Source organism: Perognathus longimembris, chromosome 24 (genome assembly GCF_023159225.1).
Source record: "Perognathus longimembris pacificus isolate PPM17 chromosome 24, ASM2315922v1, whole genome shotgun sequence".
Taxonomy (NCBI): Eukaryota; Metazoa; Chordata; class Mammalia; order Rodentia; family Heteromyidae; genus Perognathus; species Perognathus longimembris.
Window position 1 is genome coordinate 28,220,275 of NC_063184.1, and position 22,089 is coordinate 28,242,363.

Consider the following 22,089-nt stretch of genomic DNA (forward strand, 5'->3'; position numbering starts at 1 on the left):
CTCATCAATATTGCATGGGTCAAAAATGTTATGTGAGGTTTTGAAAGATAAACGCTAACATAATCATTTCCCAAAATTCCCATTTTAATTAAATACAATATTTTCAAAATTGTGCGATGGTGCATAACATAGACTTTCTAACTTGAGAACTTTCTGAATAATGTACTAAATAAACAGAAAATTGTTCTCTACACACTACTATTTTCAACATCATATATATATACTGGGAGGAGGCACATTTTAAAGACATGGATACTTGTACCGAATTTTTCTTTGTGGTCAAGATTTAGTCCAGTGCACTAACAAAGCCAAATTTTTGAGAAACAGTTTTGGAAATAAAACTAATTTCTTCTCAGACTGGTCTTAAACTTCCAATCCTCCTGGCTCTACCTCCTGAATAGTTTGGATTATAGGCCATTTTGTGTGTGTGTGTGTGTGTGTGTGTGTGTGTGTGAGAGAGAGAGAGAGAGAGAGAGAGAGAGTGAGAGAGAGAGAGATTCCTTCTTCTTGACCTTTTGTGGTTTACATGTCTCTGACAAACATTCACGTCTCTTATGAACATTCTGAATCGTCCCTCAAAGCTGGGCTGGTTCCGATAATGTTTAATGATCTGCATAGCAGTGGTGACCAATCAGGCCTGGATGTCACTCACCTCATAAAATGGACACTGGCTGGAAGCAAAGAGTCCAGTTGTCCTTGTATTGAGTAACTGAAGGTCAGTCCACTTAGCTCTAACTTTGTTCTGTGGTATCAAGGCACATACTCTGAGAGACTTGTGAGTTGATGTACATTTTCCCCTGTGCCATCACATATATGGTGGTCCATATGCACAGTTACATTCCCCAAGACAGGCACAGATTAAGATCTACCCTTCTTGGCTTTTTGTGGAATAGTATTACTTAGATTTCAAACCCTGCTGATTTATCTCACATAGCTGAAATTCTTGTTATATTTCAAGATTATTTTTTGAGATTGGTTTGTACTCAGTATATTTCTTCTGACTTAAATAAGATCGCTAATGAAATCTAGCCGGTTCTGCAGACTTACCAAGCAGTTCAGTGAAAGATGACTATACCTACCCTAGAATATTTGGCTACTTGATTTCACTCTCTCCACTTGTTATGGCAGCTTAGCTTCCTGATTCTGTGTAAAACTCGGATCCTGATGGTTACATTCCAGCTCTGAACAACTCCTATTTTCTACTGATCATTTCTTACACTTCTTAGTGACAGCCTTAGGTCTTGTTTCAGGGTTCAAGGTTGTGCTCAGCGGAACCGGTCACTGCATAGAGAGGAAACCACCGCTTTTCTTCCTGTAAATTCTCTTCCTTTTTAGCAGGAGAACTCTTGGTTTCCTCGGAGCAACATGGGCATCCAATCTTTCCTCAAGTTTGCTCTAGCTCCTGTAATTAAACAAAAGTGATGCATGCAAACTGTCTGGCCAAGGTGTTTTGTTTTTTTCATAGAAAGTGAAGACCAATGAGCTTGATTTCTGAGTCCCCGACTTTCAGATAAGAACAGTAGACCATGGGACGGCAGAGAAACAAAGAACCTGAAAATTGTGCACAATAGAACCAATCTAGTCTATAGCCAAGCATGATATCATCCACATTTCTTCATTGAGGCAATGTCCCCGCCCTGACTGCTTAGCTCACCCCAGGTCAAGTGGATTGATTCTTTAAGTAACACTAGGAACATAGCTCTACTTTATTTCTGTGGCATTTCCTTGACTCATTGGCAGGTCTCTTATATAAATGTAGGATTTATGAGGGACAAGGCAACAAACAGTACAAGAAATGTATCCAACGCCCAACGTATGATACTGTAACCTCTCTGTACGTCAGTTTGAAAATAAAAATTTGAGAAAAAAAAAAAATAAATGTAGGATTTCGGGCTGGGAATATGGCCTAGTGGCAAGAGAGCTTGCCTCGTATACATGAAGCCCTGGGTTCGATTCCCCAGCACCACATATATAGAAAACGGCCAGAAGTGGCGCTGCGGCTCAAGTGGCCTTGAGCAAACAAGCCAGGGCCCAGGACTGGGAAAAAAAAAAAAAAAGTAGGATTTCTTCTATCTTGATTACATGTAATTATTTAACTTCATAAAGAGTAAAATCCTACAATGTCATTATCATTCCTTAACGAGGGAATAAAACTGTTATAGATGTAAATAGGAGGTTTAGAATCTAGAGAAAAATCAGGGAAATCCTCCCACACAATAAACGGGAGATGCTGAAAGAACCAGTAGATTACTCTGCCCCCCACTCCTCCCCCCCCAGTAAGAATCAGAGAACACAAATGGAATCTAACAAAAATACCATTTGATGTAAGGATGCAAAAATTCTCCACTGCACCAGCAAACTGGGAAATCCCAGCTGCCTTCATTGGGACATATTCAAACCTGGGATTAGGTACTTGACATGACCCTATGACCTTGAACAAGACGTCTACACCATTGCCTCTCCTTCCCTTGAAACAGAAATCGCTCCATGTGTAATGGGGACTATAGGTGAAACAGAAGTTTGACATTAGAAGAGATTTAACTCTAGTTTGCTTTGTAATGTATTCCCCATAGCACATTTACCTCTATCTTTAGGAATAACGATGAAATCTATCATGGAGCTTCTTCAAACTTTCGTCTATTGTTTCCAGTGGTGGGTATCTGACATGTGATTCCCCTGGTTTTATAAACTCCAATATCACTTTTCCCACATGACCATGCTATACTGATTTGCAAATATCTGACAAGACACACCGTATCCGCTTGTCCTGAGGTTTGTGTTTCTGATACAAGGTCACACCCATAAAGCATACAATCAGGAAGGAGGGAAAAGGGTACTTAAGATAGAGTTCTGAAGATAGAGATGGGGTGAATTTCATCAAAGTACACTACAAGCACATATGTCAATGTCATAATGAGACACCTTGGTACAAGTCACACATAGCAATAAAGGTGCATGTTATACTAAAAAAATGATGTCTGCAATGTGTACGTAGACATCAGAAAATTTAAAACTGAAAACCTGGAGAGGCACTAGTAGCTCACACCTGTAATCCTGCTGACTCAGGAGGCTGAGCTGTGAGGATCGTTGTTCAAAGCCAGCCTGGGCAGAAGAGTTCTTGAGACTGTTATCTCCAATTGATCACCAAAAAAGCTGGAAACGGACGCTGGGAATATGGCCTAGTGGCAAGAGTGCTTGCCTCGTATACATGAGGCCCTGGGTTTGATTCCTAAGCACCACATACACAGAAAATGGCCAGAAGTGGCGCTGTGGCTCAAGTGGCAGAGTGCTAGCCTTGAGCAAAAAGAAGCCAGGGGCAGTGCTCAGGCCCTGAGTTCACGGCCTAGGACTGGCCAAAAAAAAAAAAAAGCTGGAAATGGAGGTGGGCCTCAAGTGGTCAAGTGGTAGAGAACTAGCTTGCTCAGCAACAGTGGCCAGGCCCTGAGTTCAAGCACCACAACCAGAACAAAAACAAAATAAAACAAAACTTGAAAACCCATTTGGCTTTATTTGAACCACTTACCATCTTAGTGGTAATCTCTGATACACTGGGAACATTTTTTTTTAATGTCACAATAAATCTTTTCCTCCCTCTCTCCTTTCCTCCCTCCTTTTTTTTCTTTGTGCTGGTCCTGGGGCTTGAACTCCTGGCCTATGTTCTGTCCCTGAGCGTCTTTGCCTGAAGGCTAGCACCCTACCACCTGAATCACAGCACCACTTCCCGCTTTTTCTAAGTAGTTTACTGGAGATAAGAGTCTCATGGACTTTGTTCCCGGGCTGGCTTCAAACCATGATTCTCAAATCTCAGCCTCCTGAGTAGCTAGGATTACAGGAATGAGCCACCAGCGCCTGGCTAATTATTTCTTTTTAAAATAGCAACATATTTCAGACCTGAAGCCTATTTTTTTTTGTTGTTTTGCAATCATCTTGGCTAGATTAAAAAAAAAAAAAGATTGTGTTGACCAAAATGTTGTCTTTCTTGTTACTGACAGCTGTTAAAAATGCTTCTAAAAATATAGCACTAACTACTGAATAGTTCACTGGCTCCTATGAAGTTCTATTGAGAATTCCATAGGATTTTTTTTCAAGTTCAACCAAAACTTATACTTCCCATACCCAACTCAATGGGTTGTTTCACTATTTTTTTGGTAGGTAATTCTAATTGGCTTCTAGGAAGAGGGCACATGGGTGGTGCTGCCTCTACTGTTTGTTCTTCTGTCATCCTCAAATCTGACTGTAGTAATGCATCACATTTTGTGTACTTTCTAGTTTAACTGGCTACAAATGGAATTAAGGTAGACAAATAGAAATGATTTATTCCAATGAATGATAAGAGAACTAACATGCATATTCCAGTCTAGAAAATTTGAGTGTGGGCTATTTGGGATACAGGAAAAAAAAAAACCCCACGATGTTTTGTGTTTATTTTCTGATTCTGATTCCCAATTCCTTATTTGCTAGTAGTGTTTATAAACTGCAACATGTGTGTTTTGCAATAAATAAAGCCATTCTATCTTATCCTATTCCCCTATTCATCTTTTCTCTCTCTGACAACCCCCTCCTTTCTCTGACTCTTCCTGTCTTTTTCAGTTCTTTTCCAACAGCTGGTAAGAGACATGGGGAAACAATTACAAGCTTTTTAGAAAGAAAGGAAAAAGAATGCCAGCATGGCTAGGCTTATTAATGAAGTTAAGTATGACTAAGGGCTTTAGCCTTTAACTTGCAAAAAAAAAAATCATTGAATACAATCCCATTACATGATACCTAGTGGGCCTTCCCTTTTCAGAAAAGATACCAAGGAGTGGCATGGAATATATTTCAAGGGATCTTTGATATTTGGGGCTTGAACAGCTTGAACAGCTCTCCTTATTCCTCCCCCTCCCCCTTTTATTCCCCCTCCCCCCCTCCACTGCCAGCTGGGAACTAAGAGGTGGCTGTGCTAAAACCGAGTCTGAGAGCAGAGCGCTAGGGAGGATTTTTTCCTTTTTTTCCAACACAAACTTAGATGATATGAGGCTTTGTATCTGAAGTTACATAATAGAGGATGTGATGTCACACATGTAAATTGCAAATGCTGAGCCCTGCACTTTGCTTGAACAGACCTCAGGGAGCTTGACAGGGGGCGCGGGGGGGGGGGGGGGGAGTGTCCCCAAGTTCCAGGACTGAGAATGCAAGGGGGAGCAGTCCTCAAAGGAGAGCGGTCTGGTGCTGCCCATGGCTTTAGCTACTTGGCAGCTGTAGCCCAGATGAAGAAAAGATCCTCTTCTGCGCTGTTTCTTTCTTAATTTCTTGATTAAAAACAAACAAACAAACAACTTTCCATCCTTTTGCAAAGAATAAATGTACTTAATCTAAAGGGCTGGAAAAAGAAAAAAAACGACTTGGTTCAAAACCAGCTTAGAAAACAAGTAACAGCACATACTTTTAAAGTTGATAGAAATTGTCATTTTTAGCAGGAGAGAGAAGGGTATTACTAACAATCTAATCGCCCCAGGTGCTGTGTGTTCTGTTCTTTGATGGGTGTCTCAGAGGCGTCTTGTGGGGGGGGGGGGAGTAATTCTAGCAAGGCCAGTGGGTGTCCCCTCTCTCCAGAGCTGTTTTTTTTTCAGGGTACCAGCTGAGGAAAATGAAGAGAAGTTTCCAATGCCCAAGGGGCATTTTATCGTTCCATTCCAGGGGCAAAACCTCACATACAAAAACCAGCTAAAACTTGGCCTGTGAAATAATAGCAAATGATCTCTGAACAGCTCTCCCAAGAGACTACAGGCGCAGCATCTACAGTCATATGGGGAACGCTGCTCTGAGAAGCTCTCAAGGAATATATAAATCCCCAATCTTAGCCCTTTAATACTAAACAAGCCGAAAGGGAGGGAAGATTTTAAAAAATGAGTAAATTGGTCAAGTAAACAAAAACAGAAACAAAAACAAACAAAAAAGACCCAGGAAGACATCTTTATCATTTTGAACTGTTGACATCCTCATTCCATAGTTCCATCATGTTGCCTGTAATTGAAATTCTTGATTAAAATACTGGCCATGGCAGTTGTTAAAGAATTCTTCCGGTTAATTATTTTGCAAAGCGGGTCAGGAATCATCAAAGCCTAATTTATCAGCTTTGTAAAAGGAATTTACATTCCACAGGCCACCTTAATTGGTGGTTGTTTTTGTCCAGTGTTTCAACAACATGCAAAGAAGTTGAGGTGAACACCTAAATTTCTTTATTAAGATTGTCCTGTCCACACAACTTTATTGCATAGCTGTCCCTTCTTCTGTGCCCTGGGTCAGCGCCAAGCCATCTTATCTTGCGATGCCTTTCCAAAAGCAGATTCTGTTTAAAGTTTCACTGACTATTTATTCACTTTGCAGATACATTGTTAACTCTTTTCTCCATCTCACCTAAGATACACCTCCACAAAATACTAAACCAAACTAGAAACCGGCAAAAGGTGGTTTTGCAGACAGCCAACACGCCACTTGAAGCCATCTAAGAGCCTGGTCTTGCCAAGCCTGTGTGGGTGGCCAAGACAACTGAACCTGGATCTTTGGGGGCGAGAGGACTGTGTCTGAAGCCAGTGGTGGCTTGCCTGGGGGGGGGGGCGGGTGTTGGACAAGGTTGTGCAGGTAGGGATTTGCAACTTTCACAACCTGCATGGTGTGTGTGTGTGTGTGTGTGTGTGTGTGTGTGTGCGGGTGTAGGGGGGATAGAACACTGGGAGTGTCAAATCAGAACAGGGGCTTAGTGTGGTCAAGTTCTGGGATGAAGTGAAGAAGCAGGTGAGCCGGTAGCAATATTCTGGGCTCCGTTTCCCCCCCCCCCCCCCCCGCGCCCTCCACCGCTCCAAAACCTCCCATCTAAGAGACCTGTACGGTGCAGGGTAGGGGGTGAAGCCCACCGGCCAGGGCGCGTGAGCAGGGGCGCGCTGACCGTCCCACGGCTCCCGAAAGAGAGGGCAGCTTGGTCTGGGGTGGGAGGCAGGCGCTGGGCTCCGGGGGTCCTCCCGAGTGGGGTGGGGGGAGGCCCTGGAAGCTCCGCAGAGCCACGGGCCAGGGGTGGAGGGTGGAGCGGCCCTGCGGCTGGCTCTGGGCTCCACCCGCCCCCGCGCGCGCCCGTCCCGCGCGCCCCCGCCGGCTCCCGCGCCCCCTTCCACTTTGGCATCTGCGTAGGTGTCTGCCCCGGCGGGCGCGGGGGCGCGCGGGACGGGCGCGGGGGCGCGCGGGACGGGCTCCTGGCGCGCAGCCCGGCCGCCGCCGGCTTCTGCGTCTCGGTCACCCCTGGGGAAGGGAAGGGGGGGCCCCGGTAGGGGCCGCCGCTGCCCCCACTCCCGCGTCCCGTCCCCCCCCCCGTGCGCACACCCCGCGGGGGGGATGGGGCGGAGGCCCGGGCGCCCCACGGGGGCGGGGAGAGGCGTGGCCTCGCCGGGTGGGCAGCGGGGTGCAGGGGAAGAAACTTTTCCCTCCCGTGCGTGGTCCTCACCCCGGGCGTCCCCGCGGCGGCGCCGGCCGCACCTGAGCCCCGCCTGAGGTCAGGGCCGCGGGCCGGGGCGCCGGGGGGTGCAGGCGGGGCCTCCGCACCCCCTCCCCTCCCCGGCCTCCACGCGGGGTGTCCGTGACCGGGGGGCGCCCCTCGCCCCGCTTCCCACCCGCCGGTGGCTGGGCACCGTGCGGCCTCCTCCCGCCACGGAGAGGCGGTGACCCGGGGAGGGGGCCGCGGCGCCGCGGGCGGGCTCCCCGGCGCCCCCCCCCACGCGCACACTTACACGCACACTCACGCGTGCACACACGCGCACTCTCCACCGCCCGAGCTGTCACTGGCTACCCCTGGCCCGGGGAGGGAGGGGAGAGCCCAGTGCGGAGCGGGGCGCTGCGCGGCGGCGGCAGCGGCGGCGGGCGCGGGATCTTCCCGCCCGGATCCCCGGGGGGGAGGGGGGGCGCCGCAGTCAGCGCCCGGCCCGGTGCCCCGCGCCGCGGGAAGGAAGGGGGCGCGCCCGAGGCCGAGGTCACCGCCGCCGCCGCCGCCGGGGGCGGGCGTGTGCCCGCCGCCCCCTCCCCGCGCTCGGGCGCCGTCGCCTCCCGCGGGGAAAGCGGCGCCGCCGCCGCCGCCGCCGCCGCTCGTGCGCCCTCCCCGCCGCCGCCGGGAGCGGGGCCGCCGGCACCGGGACCGCCTCCCCGCCATCCTCTCCGCCAGCCAGCCGCGAACCTCGGCGCTGCCTGCGGCGGCCACGGCGGCGGCGGCGGGACTCGGCCCCCGCCCCGCCTCCACCATGTCCTAGGAGAGGTGAGTGCGGCCGCCGCGGTCCCTCAGCCTGGCCGGGGTGGGGGGGGTGGGGAGGGCGGAGGGTCACCCGATACCCCCCCCCCCCGGAGCTGCGGGGTGCGGGTCCAGGCGGCTGCCCGGGCACCGTGCTAACCTAGATTTCTTTTTGCAAGAATCCGCGATCCCGGGCAACCCCAGCCCTCCCCGGAGGAGGTGGAAAACTTAAGTGCGGGAGACGACGCGTCCGCGTCCGTCCCTGGAGTGATAACGACTCGTGGGGAGCCCCCGGCCGCCGCCGCTGCGCCGGTTGGGGTGCCGGGGAGTGGAGGGGGGGGGGTCTGGGGCTCCCGTCCACCGCCCGGGGCGCGAGCGATGCGCGACGGACTGCACGGGGCCCGGCGAGGACCGCGCGCGTGACCGCGGACCCCGCGGGGGAAAGTTGGGACCCCCCCACCCCACCTCCGGCGGGGAGACCCCCTGGCCGCAGGGGTGTGTGTGTGGGTTGGGAGGGGGAGCGCCGGAGGACTGGGGTCGGGAACCCCCCCCCCCGCAAGTCGTTATCTGTGAGGAGAGGAGAGGCCTTTGGATATTGGGCGCCCCCCCCCCTCCTTTGCACACCTCCCTCTCCTCCCTTCCCTCCCTCCCCGGCTTAGGCGGGCGCAGGGGCGCGGGTGAGGCACAGCTGCCCAGGGCCGGGGACCCGATTTAGGCTGTGCGCGTCACACGGGGCGCGGACTCGCGGGCGACGGGCGGGGGGGGGGGTGGGGTGGACGTGGGGTGGACGGGGGGCTCCGCCGGGAAACCCAGCCGGGAGCCCGGCCGGCCCGGAAAGTCCTCAGAATCAAAGTTAGGACGCGGGTCCTCCGGCTCGAGTAAGTGCTGAGTGTGCGTGCGCGTGCGGGGAGGAGAACCCCGGAGGGGGAGGCCCAAGTGTCACCACCCCCCTCCCCCCCTCCCGGGCACACCCGGGGGAGGGGGTCCCGAGCACCACGCAGTCCGCTTGCTTCCTCCCCATCCGGTCGTCTTTCCCACCCCGCAGTTGCGTGCAACCAACCCACCACACACACACCCCCCCCGCGCCCGTGGCCGAGCGTCTCCCGTGGCGAGCTCGGTCGGCTGTGGAACTAGTTAGTGGAAAAATCCACCGGAGACGCCGTTTGCGCCCCGCCGGGGAGGCGATCGGCTCCCCCGCGAGCCCGGCACTCCTGTGGGGCGTGTGTGTGTGTGCGTGTGCGTGTGTGTTTCCAGGGGTCCGGCTGTGCCGACACGCACGCCTTCCCCCCCCCCCCGCCCACCACCGGCACGGGGTCCCGCACGAGGGGGCACCGTGATCCACGGGCTGGCGGGCGGCGGGGACTGCGGCTGCTCCGCCCAGAGGTAACCCCGAGACTGGACGGGGCGGGGAGCCTTCCCCGCGGGGTGGGGGGAGGAGGTTTGTGTGAGGAACTGGGGGGGGGGGCGAACCCCCCCCCGCGCCGGGCCGGCCCGGGCCGCCGCTCACCTGGCGCGGCAGGTGCCGAGCGCGAGGGGCTGCACCTGGCCCCACGCGCCCGCGCGCCCGCGCGCGCGTCACCACGCCGCCGGGCTCCCCGAGTACGTCCTGAGGGGGTGAGGGGGGGGGTCCGCCGGGAGGAGAGCCGGAGCGAGTGGGGGGGGCGCTGAAGGGGGGATTCAGGTGAGGGGGAGCATGCAGAGAGGGGTACCTCGTGTCGGTCGCCACCGCCCGGTACCCCCCGGAGCACCGGCCGCAGCCGCCGCTGCGGCTTTAAGGAAGCTGCCGAGTCCCGGCTGTGTCGCAGCAACTTTGTATCAGTCATGTCTCCCCGCCCGGTGATGGACAGCCCAGGGCGTCCAATGAGCGGCCCGCTTGGCCGTGGCAGCGCGGAGCCTGGCTTCCCTCTGGGCCAATGGGGACGGCTCGGAGGGGCGGGGCGGCAACCTGAACTTTCTGGACATGTGACCCGCTTTTAAAAGGGCCGGCCCTCTCCCGCCGCGGGGAGGGCGGCACTCTGCCGGCCTGGATGTGGCTGTGGCTTCGGGAGGGGGGCTCCGCGACCAAGGGGAGGGGAGGTGGGAGGGGGGTGTCGAGGCGGCCGTGCCCAGCGCTGCAACAGGTAGACGGCGGCGGCGGCTGCGGCGAGCGGGGGACCCCGGCGGGCCGCGGCAGGTGCGTAAGGGGCGCGCTGGCGGGGCGCGCGGCGGTGGCGGTGGCGGTGGCGGTGGCGCGCGGTGGAGGGAGACGCGCACCGGGCCGGCGGCGGCGGTGGCGGCGGCGGCGGCGGCGGCGGCGCCTCCGCACCGCGCGGGGCACCGGCGGCTGCGTAACCCGGAGGCACCGGCGGCGGCGCCGCGCGCTGCCCGGTGCGTGTCGCTTGTTTTGGTTTGGTTTCCCACTTTTTCCAGAGCCCCCCTCCCCGCCACCCCTTACCCACCCACCCATTGGGCCGCCCGAGGACTATTTTGGGAAAGTTTGGCCACTTTGGATACATGCCCGTTGGAGAGCGGCTCTCCTGGCCGCCCTGGGCTCTGGGTGTGTGTGTGTGGTGGTGGTGGGGGGGGGGTGCTATCACCCAAAGATAGATTTCGGATTTTCTTTTCTTTTTCGTGGTGGTGGGTCTCCCCCCCCCCCCCCACCACCCTCCACCTCTCCTCTCCCGACTCCGCAACATTTTGCAAAGGACGTTGCAATAGTGTTTCTTTTCCTCTGCCGGTCGCTGGAACCTTCAGATCTGGAGCTGGAGGGGTAGCGGGGGAATAAGGGCAGCTGAAGGAGAATCAACCATCCCGGCCGCCCTGCCAGAATATCCTGGGGTGGGTGGGGGCTTGGAAATCCGTGCACGTTCCAGTCAAAAACCTTCCCCTCCCCCCCCACCCCTTCCCCTCCTGACCCCCGATATTCTGCAAACTCGGGGAGAGGCTGCGCTTTGCTTTCCGTGCCATCATCATCCTCCTTCGGGATCCCCCCCCCTCAGGGCGGCGCATGGAGGAGGATGAGGAGGAAGAAGAAGCCTCTCTCTCTCTCTCTCTACCCCGGGCATCCTCCTCCTTGTCCTGCCGAATTTCAGATGCGTGTGGCTTTCCCACACCCCTCTCCCCCCTCCCCCCCTTGCTGGATCTGAAAGCCGCCGTGGCTTGGGTGACACCCCTGCGCCTTGGTGATTTATTCTAGCCGGAGTTAGGAAAAACTTTGGCTTGGCAGGCCAGTTTTGGAAGCCGCTGGATGTGGTCCAGGCACCTGAGCCGCCCCCTTCACCTTGTATTTTATTTTATTTTTATTTTTGGCATGGCTTTTTTTTTTCTTGAGGTGCTGATAAGTGATGGTATTTACATAGTGATGATAACGGAATTCTCCATCTGGGAAGCCCCGCGGTGAAGTTTTCATCTCGGTGTTTAATATCATGGCACATTATCCCAGACAAGCTTTAGGAAAGAAGTGTTTTGGTTGTGTGTGTGTGTGTGTTTTGGGGGGGGGAGTGAATCTCAAGTGCAGCTTTTTTGTTGTTTTTAAATAAGGAAGAGGAGACGCATAGGTTTGTTCACAGATTTTGGGGGAGGCTCAGTGAATCGGTGGAGTCAGTAGAAATCAGGTGTGTTCACTTCTGGCTGGTTTTCCTGCTCTCTTCGGTGACCTTGAACAGGTTTCTCCCTCATCTGGAAATGAGGAAGGGAATAGCTCTGAAGAGCTGGAAAGACCAAAAAGAAAAAAAAAAATAGTTGCATGCAGTGAACTGATAGAACTACAACCTATTGATAAACGTGAATTTCTTAGGCTTAGTCTTCAAGGTGCCACCGGGATTGGGAGGATATTAAAGATGAAACTCTCCAGATAAGATACAAATTCCTAAGGACCTTTTGCTATAATCCTGGTGAAAAATGTACTTTCTTATGGGAAAGGGCAATGGGCTACAGACTATGTATCTATCTATCTGTCTCTTTATCTATCTATCACATAAAGTTTAAATGTCAGGTTTTCCTTTATAAAAATATTATTTGAGTGCATGTGTAAGGCCTAAAGCAGAACCTCCACCAGTTCTTTCCTTTACCTCTGCGAATTCTCTTTAATGTTTCAGGGAGGCTATTTGCATAAAAATTGAAGTTCATAATGGTTTTTGCCTTTGTCCCAAGAGTCCTTGCTAGCCTAACAATGGGAAGCACATGAGCCTGATTTTACCTAAAGTAGATATGTATACCTCAGGATCAAAAACTTTCCCTTTATCCTTTGGATATTAAGTTCTGCCAGGATCGTACTCATCAATTAGTGGTTTCCTTATTCACTAGTAAGCTTAGCTTGACTGAAATTCTGCTAAAGTCATGGGCATTATGCTAATTCTAAAAAGACAACCTTCAGGGTTGGTTTCCTGGACAACATAGGGAATTAATTTCTAAACAGATCCATTTGTTTTCTAGAAGAGACTTCATAGAGAGAAGTCAGAGTAAAATATTTCAGTCATATTTCTAAAATAAAAAAGAAAAGTCCAGTGTTACCAAAACCTGTTTGCAGTGGCAGTCAGGGAAAGGTTCTGGGTGTCGTCCATCGGTTTGTGGCCAACCTTTACTCTATTTCCTTTGTGGAGAGGTGTGTGAGGTTGCTGGGTGAGAATACCTTAAACAAAGCTAATTTAGACTTCAGCAAAGCCTTTGGCAAATGCTCCGATGATAGTCCTGTCAATAACCTGGTCAAGTACAGGCTGCTTTATGATACTGTTAGGAGAGTTCATGGCAGGTGAACCAGGACTTGGGAAGTTGTGATCAGCTGTCTGATGTGAGCTGATAAGATGTTTCCTTGTAGAGGGCTTTACTCCTTGGCGCCTTTCTCTCTTCTAGATCCTCCTCCAATCTTCATGGAGGCTCACACATCTGGCGCATGGCTCCCGCTTTGGGTGGAGTGATGAAAAGCGTCCCTCAGAATATCAGTAGGTGTGATTCGAGGAAGTCTGGGTTAGAAGTCGAGTGACTTCTGCACTATGGGATCTTCAGTGGTTTTAGTTTTAGCACATAGGTCTGCATGGTGAGACGTCAGAAAGCCAGTGAGTGACCACCCTTCCCCAAGGAAAATGAGGAGAATGCAGTTTTGGAGAGAGGTCTGAGTGGGGAATCCCCATCAGAAGGAGGCTGGAGCCCTGGGAATGAAGAGCCCTGTGAGTAGAGGCCTTTTGGTCAAGGTACAGAGTGTAGGGTCACTTCCTGTGTTAGATCCATGGTGATGCAGAGTTCTAGGACAAGGAGGCTGAGTTGGGGTGGGGGGGGGGTGAGGTACACAAAAGGTGTTCTGTGTGACCATGAATGAACATGTTGATTGTGGCACTTAATGGATCTGAAATATCTGTACCTTAGCTTTATATTGGTGGTTCGTCTTTGGGGGAGAACAGAATAGTCCTATGTGAAAGCAGAATAAAATATATTACATTTACTGTATTTTCCAATCCATAACTGACAAAAAGGGGTTTTCAGGAATGTAGGAAAGTTCAGTATTAGCAACGAGTGAATTGATTCTAAATCTTTTTTTTTTCAAGTTGTGTTTGGCTTTTATTCTCGCCATTTTTTTTTCCTTACGGCTAGAATGATCAGATAGTTACCTTTAAAACCTAGGTAAATTTGATTATTCTCTGTTTTTGTGGTTGGCTTTTGACTACGAACTCATAGAATGTTTTTAAAGTAAAAGCATGCTATATAACTAAATATAACTAATAGATTTTAATGTTTACAGGTTGAGGATTGATTATAACACCATTGTTTAATTTTTTTTAATGTGTGCCTTACTATCCATCTGGGACACAGTGGGAAAACGAATCATTTCTCACCATTTAGAAGTTAACATCTACTGTGGAATACAGAGAAGCAAGATATAATTAAAATTCAGACAACTTGGGCATTAAATTTCATTACAGAGCTTTGTGATTTTTAATGTCATTTTATTTAGCGAAGCTATTATATTATGTTTCAGTCTTAAAATCAAGTTCTATAGCAAAATGACTTCCTCATCTCTTGTTTCAATGAGGAGAAAGTAGGGAGGCTGGGTGGAATCGGTGGAAAGTGGGGGAAGGGTGGGAGGCCTCTGAGAGGGCTACAGCCCAGAACTGCAGAACTCAGAACTTTCCTAGAAAGGATAGGAGGTTTACTGTAGGGCTTGCATGCACAACTGCAGAAGCTGGGACCTCTCCTGGGTCCCAGATTGTTTGCAGACTTGAAAGGATTTGAAAACAAAAGCACAATTTAAAAAAACCAGTAAAACATACAAATAGTATTTTTACCTAGAATGAGTTACTTCTGCAAAATGTTTCTTTAGAGTCAATGTTTGTCCAGGGTGATTTTATTCCCTAGGGACATTTGACCTAGAAACTTTTTCAAAAATTATGGCTACAGCTGGGGGTATGAAGGGGTACCCAGGCACCCCTAAGTTGGGATCAGACTATTGAGATTTGCCTGGATTCCTTTCCAGCTCTCCCCTTTATTTGTATGGCCAATACTCTGTTCTCCTATTTGCATATTGAAATCACATTTTCAGCAGCCCCATAGGGTTGGTTGTAAGGATACATAGTTACTATATAAGATGTGTAACACTGCACTCAAGTACTTAGTACCTGAGGAATATATATATATATATATATATATATATATATATATGTATGTATGTATATGTGTGTGTGTGTGTGACTGTAATCTGCTCAGGAACTCAGTTTATCTACTGGACCTGATGATAGGGTTGTATATCTAAAACAATCTTGTGGGCTTCCAGAGACAAAGGCCTAGGCCTGTTTGCTTTATCACTACAGACTCAGCAACTGGTGGTCTCAGGCCCACCATGCAGCAAACCCTTCGTAAATAGTGTTGAATGACTGAATACTTAACATTTCATAACCTCTGAGGAACTTCTTCTGTTGTTCCCAGATGAAAGTAAAAATGTCTGGCTGTTGAGGTCCCTTCAGCCAAGGGGTCAGGAGGTCAAGGTGCATGTCACTTCCTTGGCCAGTACTAAAACGCAGGGAGGAGTCCTGGGTGGTCAGAACAGCTCTGATCTGTGGGCCCATTCAACCCACATTCATAAAGGAGAACTGATACCAAACTATCTCTGCCATCAATCTACCTGCATTTTTCTTTTTGTTTTGTTGGTGTTTTTGTGTCTGTCCTGGGGCTTGAACTCAGGGCCTGGGCTCTGACTTTTTCTAGGACGATTCCCTTGGGAAATTTTAATTTGGGAATTGTAACCTGAGTTGTGTTTATCGAGTTTCAACAAGGCCATGTATTTGACCACATGGAAAACATATAATCAAAAGACTCAAGAAGTGTTGGGATCAGAGATTTTGTTTTAAACTCAACCCTGTCACTAAGCCTTTGGCGGAAGGCAAATTCACCTACCTCAGTGAGCCCTCAGTTTCTCCTTTGACTGGCTGCCTCATCAGTTACCGGGGTTACTTTGAATATTACTCCATATTCAAGTAAGTTAACATTTGCAAATAGTCTGGGTAAAGATGTTACTCGTATTCCATTGCAAAAGAGTTTCATAAGATTAGCTTTATTCTGGCTTCCTCACCAGTTATAGTTAGTAGCCCGCAACGTCAGTACCCAAGAGGTAAGTCTTCACATCACAAGGGATATTTCTCATCACAAGTTGCATGCGCATGTGCAGCTCGATGAACGCCGTGAAGTGTGTTTTAGCGTAATGCCGCTGTTATGGATGCTGATGTTTTGATATCAATTTCTTTTTGTCAGCCATGGAGACCAAAGGTTACCACAATCTCACTGAAGGTCCCGATATGGAGAGACGGTGGGGTCAAGTTTCTCAGTCTGCGGAGTCCTCTTTGGGGCCTCCTGAGAGGACGGACGACAAGAACTACATGCAGGTTGTGGGCGTCAGCTGTGTTTCCGGTGCTCCTCCAAACGACAGTACTCAAGGAAGCAGCAGAGACAAGCATGAGCTCCCCCCTTGCCTCCAGCAGGATAGCACTCGCAGTGGGATCTTAACCTCCGATATTAAAACCGAGCTGGACTCCAAGGAGCTGTCAGCCACCGTGGCTGAGTCCATGGGTCTGTACATGGACTCTGTCAGAGAGCTCGACTACAGCTACGACCCACAGAACGCACCAGGCAGCCTGAGCCCGGCCAAGATTTACCAAAACATGGAGCAGCTGGTGAAATTCTACAAAGAGAACGGGCACCGCCCTCCCACCCTGGGCGGCGGCGGCAGGGCCCTGAGGTCCTTCATGCCCGACCCCGGGAGCTGCAACGGTGGTGGCGGCGGCGGCGGGGTCATGCGAGCCATGGTGAAGAGCCCCATCCTGTGTCACGAGAAGAGCCCCTCTGTCTGCAGCCCTCTGAGCCTGGCCACCTCGGCTTGCAGCCCCGCTGGAATCAGCTCCTCCGTGTCCTCCACCTCGGCCAGCTTTGGCAGTTTCCCAGTGCACAGCCCCATCACCCAAGGGACCCCTCTGATGTGCTCCCCCAACGTGGAAGCCCGGGGCTCCCGGTCGCACAGCCCCGCACACGCAAGCAACGTGGGCTCCCCTCTGCCCAGTCCCTTGAGTAGCATGAAGTCCCCAGTGTCCAGCCCCCCGAGTCACTGCAGTGTGAAATCTCCGGTCTCCAGTCCCCACCACGCCACGCTGCGCTCCTCCGTGTCCAGCCCCGCCAACCTCCACAACTCAAGGTGCTCCGTGTCCAGCCCTTCCAACACCAACAACAGATCCACGCTGTCCAGCCCCACGGCCAGCACCGTGGGCTCCATCTGCAGCCCCCTGAGCAACGCCTTCAGCTACACTGCTTCCGGCACCTGCGCCGGGGCCAGTGCCAGCCGCGATGTGGTTTCCAGTCCGGACACACACGAGAAAGGTGCTCACGAGGTCCCCTTTCCCAAGACCGAGGAAGTGGAGAACGCCATCTCAAACGGTGTGACTGGCCAGCTCAACCTCGTCCAGTACATCAAACCAGAACCAGATGGGGCTTTCAGGAGCTCCTGTCTAGGAGGAACTAACAAAATAACTTCGGAGTCGCCATTCTCAGTACCAATCAAGCAAGAATCCACCAAGCATTCATGTTCGGGTGACTCTTTCAAAGGGAATCCAACGGTCAACCCATTTCCGTTTATGGATGGCTCCTATTTTTCCTTCATGGATGATAAAGACTATTATTCTCTGTCAGGAATTTTAGGACCGCCTGTGCCGGGCTTTGATGCTAGTTGTGAGGGTGGCGGATTCCCAGTGGGGATAAAGCAAGAGCCTGATGATGGGAGCTATTATCCCGAAGCCAGCATCCCTCCCACCTCGGCCATTGTTGGTGTGAATTCAGGTGGACAGTCCTTTCACTACAGGATTGGTGCTCAAGGTACAATATCTTTATCACGCTCGCCTAGAGACCAATCTTTCCAACACCTGAGTTCCTTTCCTCCTGTCAATACTTTAGTGGAATCGTGGAAATCACACAGCGATCTGTCGTCTAGAAGAAGTGATGGATATCCAGTTCTAGAATACATTCCAGAAAATGTATCAAGGTAAATGGACTTCATTCCTCCCTCCCTCCTTCCCAACTTCATCTCTCTCTTCCATCCTTCCTTCCTTCCTTCCTTCCTTCCTTCCTTCCTTCCTTCCTTCCTTCCTTCCTTCCTTCCTTCCTTTTGAAAGCCATGGCTTTTGTAAATTGTTGATGATTAGCTTTCTCTTTATTCATAGTTCAGAAATTTAAACACAGGGCTGGGAAGGTGGCTTAGAGGTAGAGTGCTTGCCTAGCACGCATGAGGCTCTGGGTTTGATTCCTCAGTACTACATATATAGATAGAAATGCTGGAAGTGGTACTATGGCTCAAGTGGTACAGTGCTTGCCTTTAGCAAAAGAAACTCAGGGACAGTGCGCCCCAGGACTGGAAAAAAAATTAAACATGTTTCAGTTTATCACTGTTCTGCTTTTGTTTTAAGGATGGTCATTTAGTGCAAACTGACCTTTGCTTGTTCGTATTATGCTATTATTTTCTTGCAGTAAAGGGACAAGAAATTCTTCAAATCTCTTAGACTTTGAAGCTGCCTGTATAGATGTCCTGCTGTTGGCTGTTTTAAGTGTTAGGAAAATGTGTTTGTTTTCTATTGCCAGTTACTATATTTACCTTAGCAGACTAGGGTTTATTTTTCCTTTTAGTTATTTGGTAGTTCAGTGAAACTGCATTAAATTACTTTTCTTGTGGCCTTATAGCTTTCTTTTTAAAATTTCTTACATTTAATATTTCTTACATTACTTCATTGGCTGTGAAAGATAAAATTGAACCCCAAATCTTTTTCCTACAAGCTTCCTTCCCTCCTACTCTTTTCTAGGTAGGTTAATTTTACGAAAGTGTGGTCTTCTGTTCAAATACATGGTTTCCATAACCGTTGAGGCCTTTTAAAGTCTCAGCACATCTAAAATTACTTAGTGGACAATCTCGCTTTCACACTCAGATTGGAAGTGAAATGTGTCACCATAGTTTTGAACTGAAATATTTATAGCTTTTTAGATCTGCAAGAAGAAATAATTTACTGTACATTATCTCTTGCTTTTCCTTATTGCAGGTAGCACATTGTATATATTTAGAAAAACAGGCAAGAGGTTTTAGATGTGACTGTAAAGGGTGGTTCTAAGTTATGCAATGCATAATTGGACTTTGCTTCTGTACTTTTTTTATTGCATGGCTGTAATAAATGATCCCTATGTGGAATATCTAAGGAATAAATTTTCTAGACAGTGTTCATTCCTTTGGTATTAAGGAATATGTGGATGTGTCCTTTCATTTTTTTCAAAAAATGCTATTTTGTGGGAAGTATGTCTCCCCCCTAACAGAGTATAGAGTTTACCTGTATTTCTTTGACTTTGTCTTTTATTGTTAAGGTTTTCCAAACACAAAGCAAAAACTTTTAGTTTGGGCATTTTCCTTATCATTGGTTCAAAAATTTCTCCTCTTGCTTTTATAGAAGCAAGCATTCTCATTCTCTATAGGATATATTCTTAATGCTCTCCATAGCACGAGCGACCCCAACTGTAGTAAGTTCCAGACTCTGACACAGGGCCTAAGAGAACACAGTTTACATCAGAACCAAGTTTGACATGTGTTTACTGCTAGCACCTCATTTTACTTTTAGAGAAGGAAATTTTTGTATATCTGATATGGATATGTGTGTGTATAGATGTATATGTGTGTGTATGTGCATATGTATGTGTGTGTAAATATATATATATAGTGTTTTGGTAAGTGATGTTTATTGGCTCACTGCAGGAGCGCACAGCCTGGTGGTTTATCTGTGTCATTCAGCTTGTGTGTTCGTGTGCACAGCTCTTCAGTGCTGTGTCTTATGGCTTACTCATGTCAAGAACTTACATTCACTGCTTTGGAAATAGAACCATTCAAAACCAGTGAAAACAACTTCTTGATCTGAGTTTTTTATCTGATGGTCGTCTGGCATATAAGTCGGAATCATACATGGTTTAGGTCTTGTTTTAAAGAGTTTTGTCATTTTCCCTCTTTCAGTTTTCATGAAGTGAAGAGTTAGGAAGTGCCACAAAAATTTCAAAGGAGTATTTGGAGTGTTTCAGTATTTTTCAAGAAACATTCGGTAATTTCTGATGTTGAAGATCTTGTTTTTTAACAAAGAAAGGAGCAAGGATCCACATATATACTAGGATTCATTCATTCATTCATTCATTCACTATAGTTTTGATGATAGTAGCGTTGGGCAATGTTACTTCGAATAGAAACACTGGAATACAGACGCGAGAAATCTCTTTTTTTTTTTTTTCTCTTACCTCCTGTTTCTAGCATTTGAATTGTGGTTCTCACATTCCATTTATGAGCTCCCAGGAATCGATGGCTGTGCTGTCTTTGGGGACACACAGGATCCTCTGGAGAGAATGGATTGTCCCACATTTACTAGTACCATGAAAGAGGGCTCCTTCTGCCTGAATACATGCCAGTTAACATGAGTGTTCCAAACACTTCAATGTTAAAAACCTTTGCGTTGTCTGAAATCTCTTACAGATGACTAATTCTTTACACCTTTTTCCTGGTGGTTACTCTTCAAGCTCATTTGTTCATTTCAAGAGTAAAGACTCAAAGCTTAGAGGATGTTTAGGTCCTCCTTAGGTATCAGTAATCAATTTAACTTCACTGTAGCTTCTTCATTGTTCTCTGATTTTGTATCTTTTGGACCAAAATATGAACTTCTTGCATATTTCCTTGTGTAAGATGAGGATAGCTCATTTGAGGGAATCATGTGCACACGTATGCATGTGCACACCAGTAGTGGCGGCTTGAACTTGGGGTCTTCCACTCTGGCTTAGCTTTTTCCTCAAGGCTAACACTGTGATCACTCACATGAGCCACTTCTGGCTTTTTGCTGGTTAATTGGAGATAAGAATTTCTTCTTGGCTGTTTCTGCCTGGGCTAGCTTCAAACTGAGATCCTCAGATCCTAGCTTCCTGTGTAGCTAGGATTGATTACAAGAATGGACCAGGAGTGCCCAGAAAGGGAATGTTGAGTGAATAGATGAATCAGAGATAGAAAGGGGTCTGTGTAAATTCTTCTTGGTATTATAGCACCCTTCATTTTCTGATATGCCTCTAAACTATTTCTAATGGTTTCAAAGAGTACGTGGAAGAAAGGGAGGACTTCCTGAGGACTTTTCAAGTAGATTCATGCAGTCAGAATTCATGCTTTGGTGAAGGATCTACTTAAAATGGGAGACAAAGCCATGGATTTGTATGTAATATTTTCCATTGGTATTCTTTCAAATTCCACATTGCTCATAACCTTTTAGAATCTAAAGCCCAAAGCCAGTGGTTCATGGTTGTAATCCTTAGTTACTCAAGAGGAGGCTGAGATCTAAGGATGATAGTTCAAAGCTAGCACAGGAAAGAAAATCTGTGAGACTCTTGTCTCCACTCAACCACACAATAAACCAGAAGTGGAGCGGTGACTCAAGTGATGAGAACAAATGAAGCTTAGGATCAGTGTCCAGGCCCTGAGTTCAAGCCCCAGGACTGGCACAAAAATAAGAATCTACCCACTGTCCATTTTCAGTGTAGTAAGTACCATAGCACGCACTTAGTGATCTGAAAAGATTTGTAAACAATTACTGTTTTCCAGCAACATGTGTGTATGAAACTATACTTCCTTCATATACTTGAAGCAAAACCTATCTACTACACATTGAACACGAAAGCAGATACAGGAATCCAGCTATCTTCTATTAAGGGAAACAACAGGCCAGCAAAGATGTCAAACAGAACAAGAAAACTTACTCAAGCCTTTCATTTGCAGAAATTCAGTTACTGTTCATAGTTATGTTGTTAATAGGTAAGTGACTTGTTTGAACAGGAGTTAAAATATTTTTAATTTGTAGTTTCATGTAGTTATAGCTCACATAACAAAAATTATTTGGCGTCTTTGATATATATGTATTATGTGTACATATACATATAAGTATGTGTATGTGTACATGCATGTATATTTGCATATGTATATGTGGAGCCAGGCTTGAAGTTTCTTTGCAGCTCAGCCTGGCTTTGACCTCAGGGTCTTCCTGCCTCCATCTCTTCAGTACTGACATCACTGGCATACATCCCATGCCTGCTATCCTTGGTACTTTTATTTAAGAGTGAAAAGGAGTTCCGAGGCCTAATAGTTGAGCGTTTCTCACCTGTCCTGTTCTGTACACCATTTAAAATTTAATAGGGAAAGGGGAATCTTATGTTCAGATGATCTATCCAAATACGAAAAGTGACCGTCCCCTAGCTTCATCTGTTTTTCAAGCTGACAGAAATAAGCAGTAGCTGTGAGATGTGTGAGGCTTTATTTCGGTCTCCGAGCGTCCTCCGGACGCGGT

The 22,089-nt window shown here is 48.7% G+C and overlaps 1 protein-coding gene across 2 annotated transcripts in view; it reads left to right on the top strand.

Moving 5' to 3' along the window:
* Positions 1-13,319: 13,319 nt before the first annotated feature.
* Nr3c2 (nuclear receptor subfamily 3 group C member 2) overlaps positions 13,320-22,089 on the top strand; it is a 202,593-nt gene continuing 193,823 nt past the window's right edge. For both annotated transcript variants that reach the window (XM_048333746.1, XM_048333747.1), the window contains exons 1-2: positions 13,320-14,097; positions 15,965-17,738. In XM_048333746.1, coding sequence (XP_048189703.1) covers positions 15,967-17,738 — 1,772 coding nt within the window. In that variant the 5' untranslated portion in view covers positions 13,320-14,097; positions 15,965-15,966. The remainder of the gene's footprint in view (positions 14,098-15,964; positions 17,739-22,089) is intronic.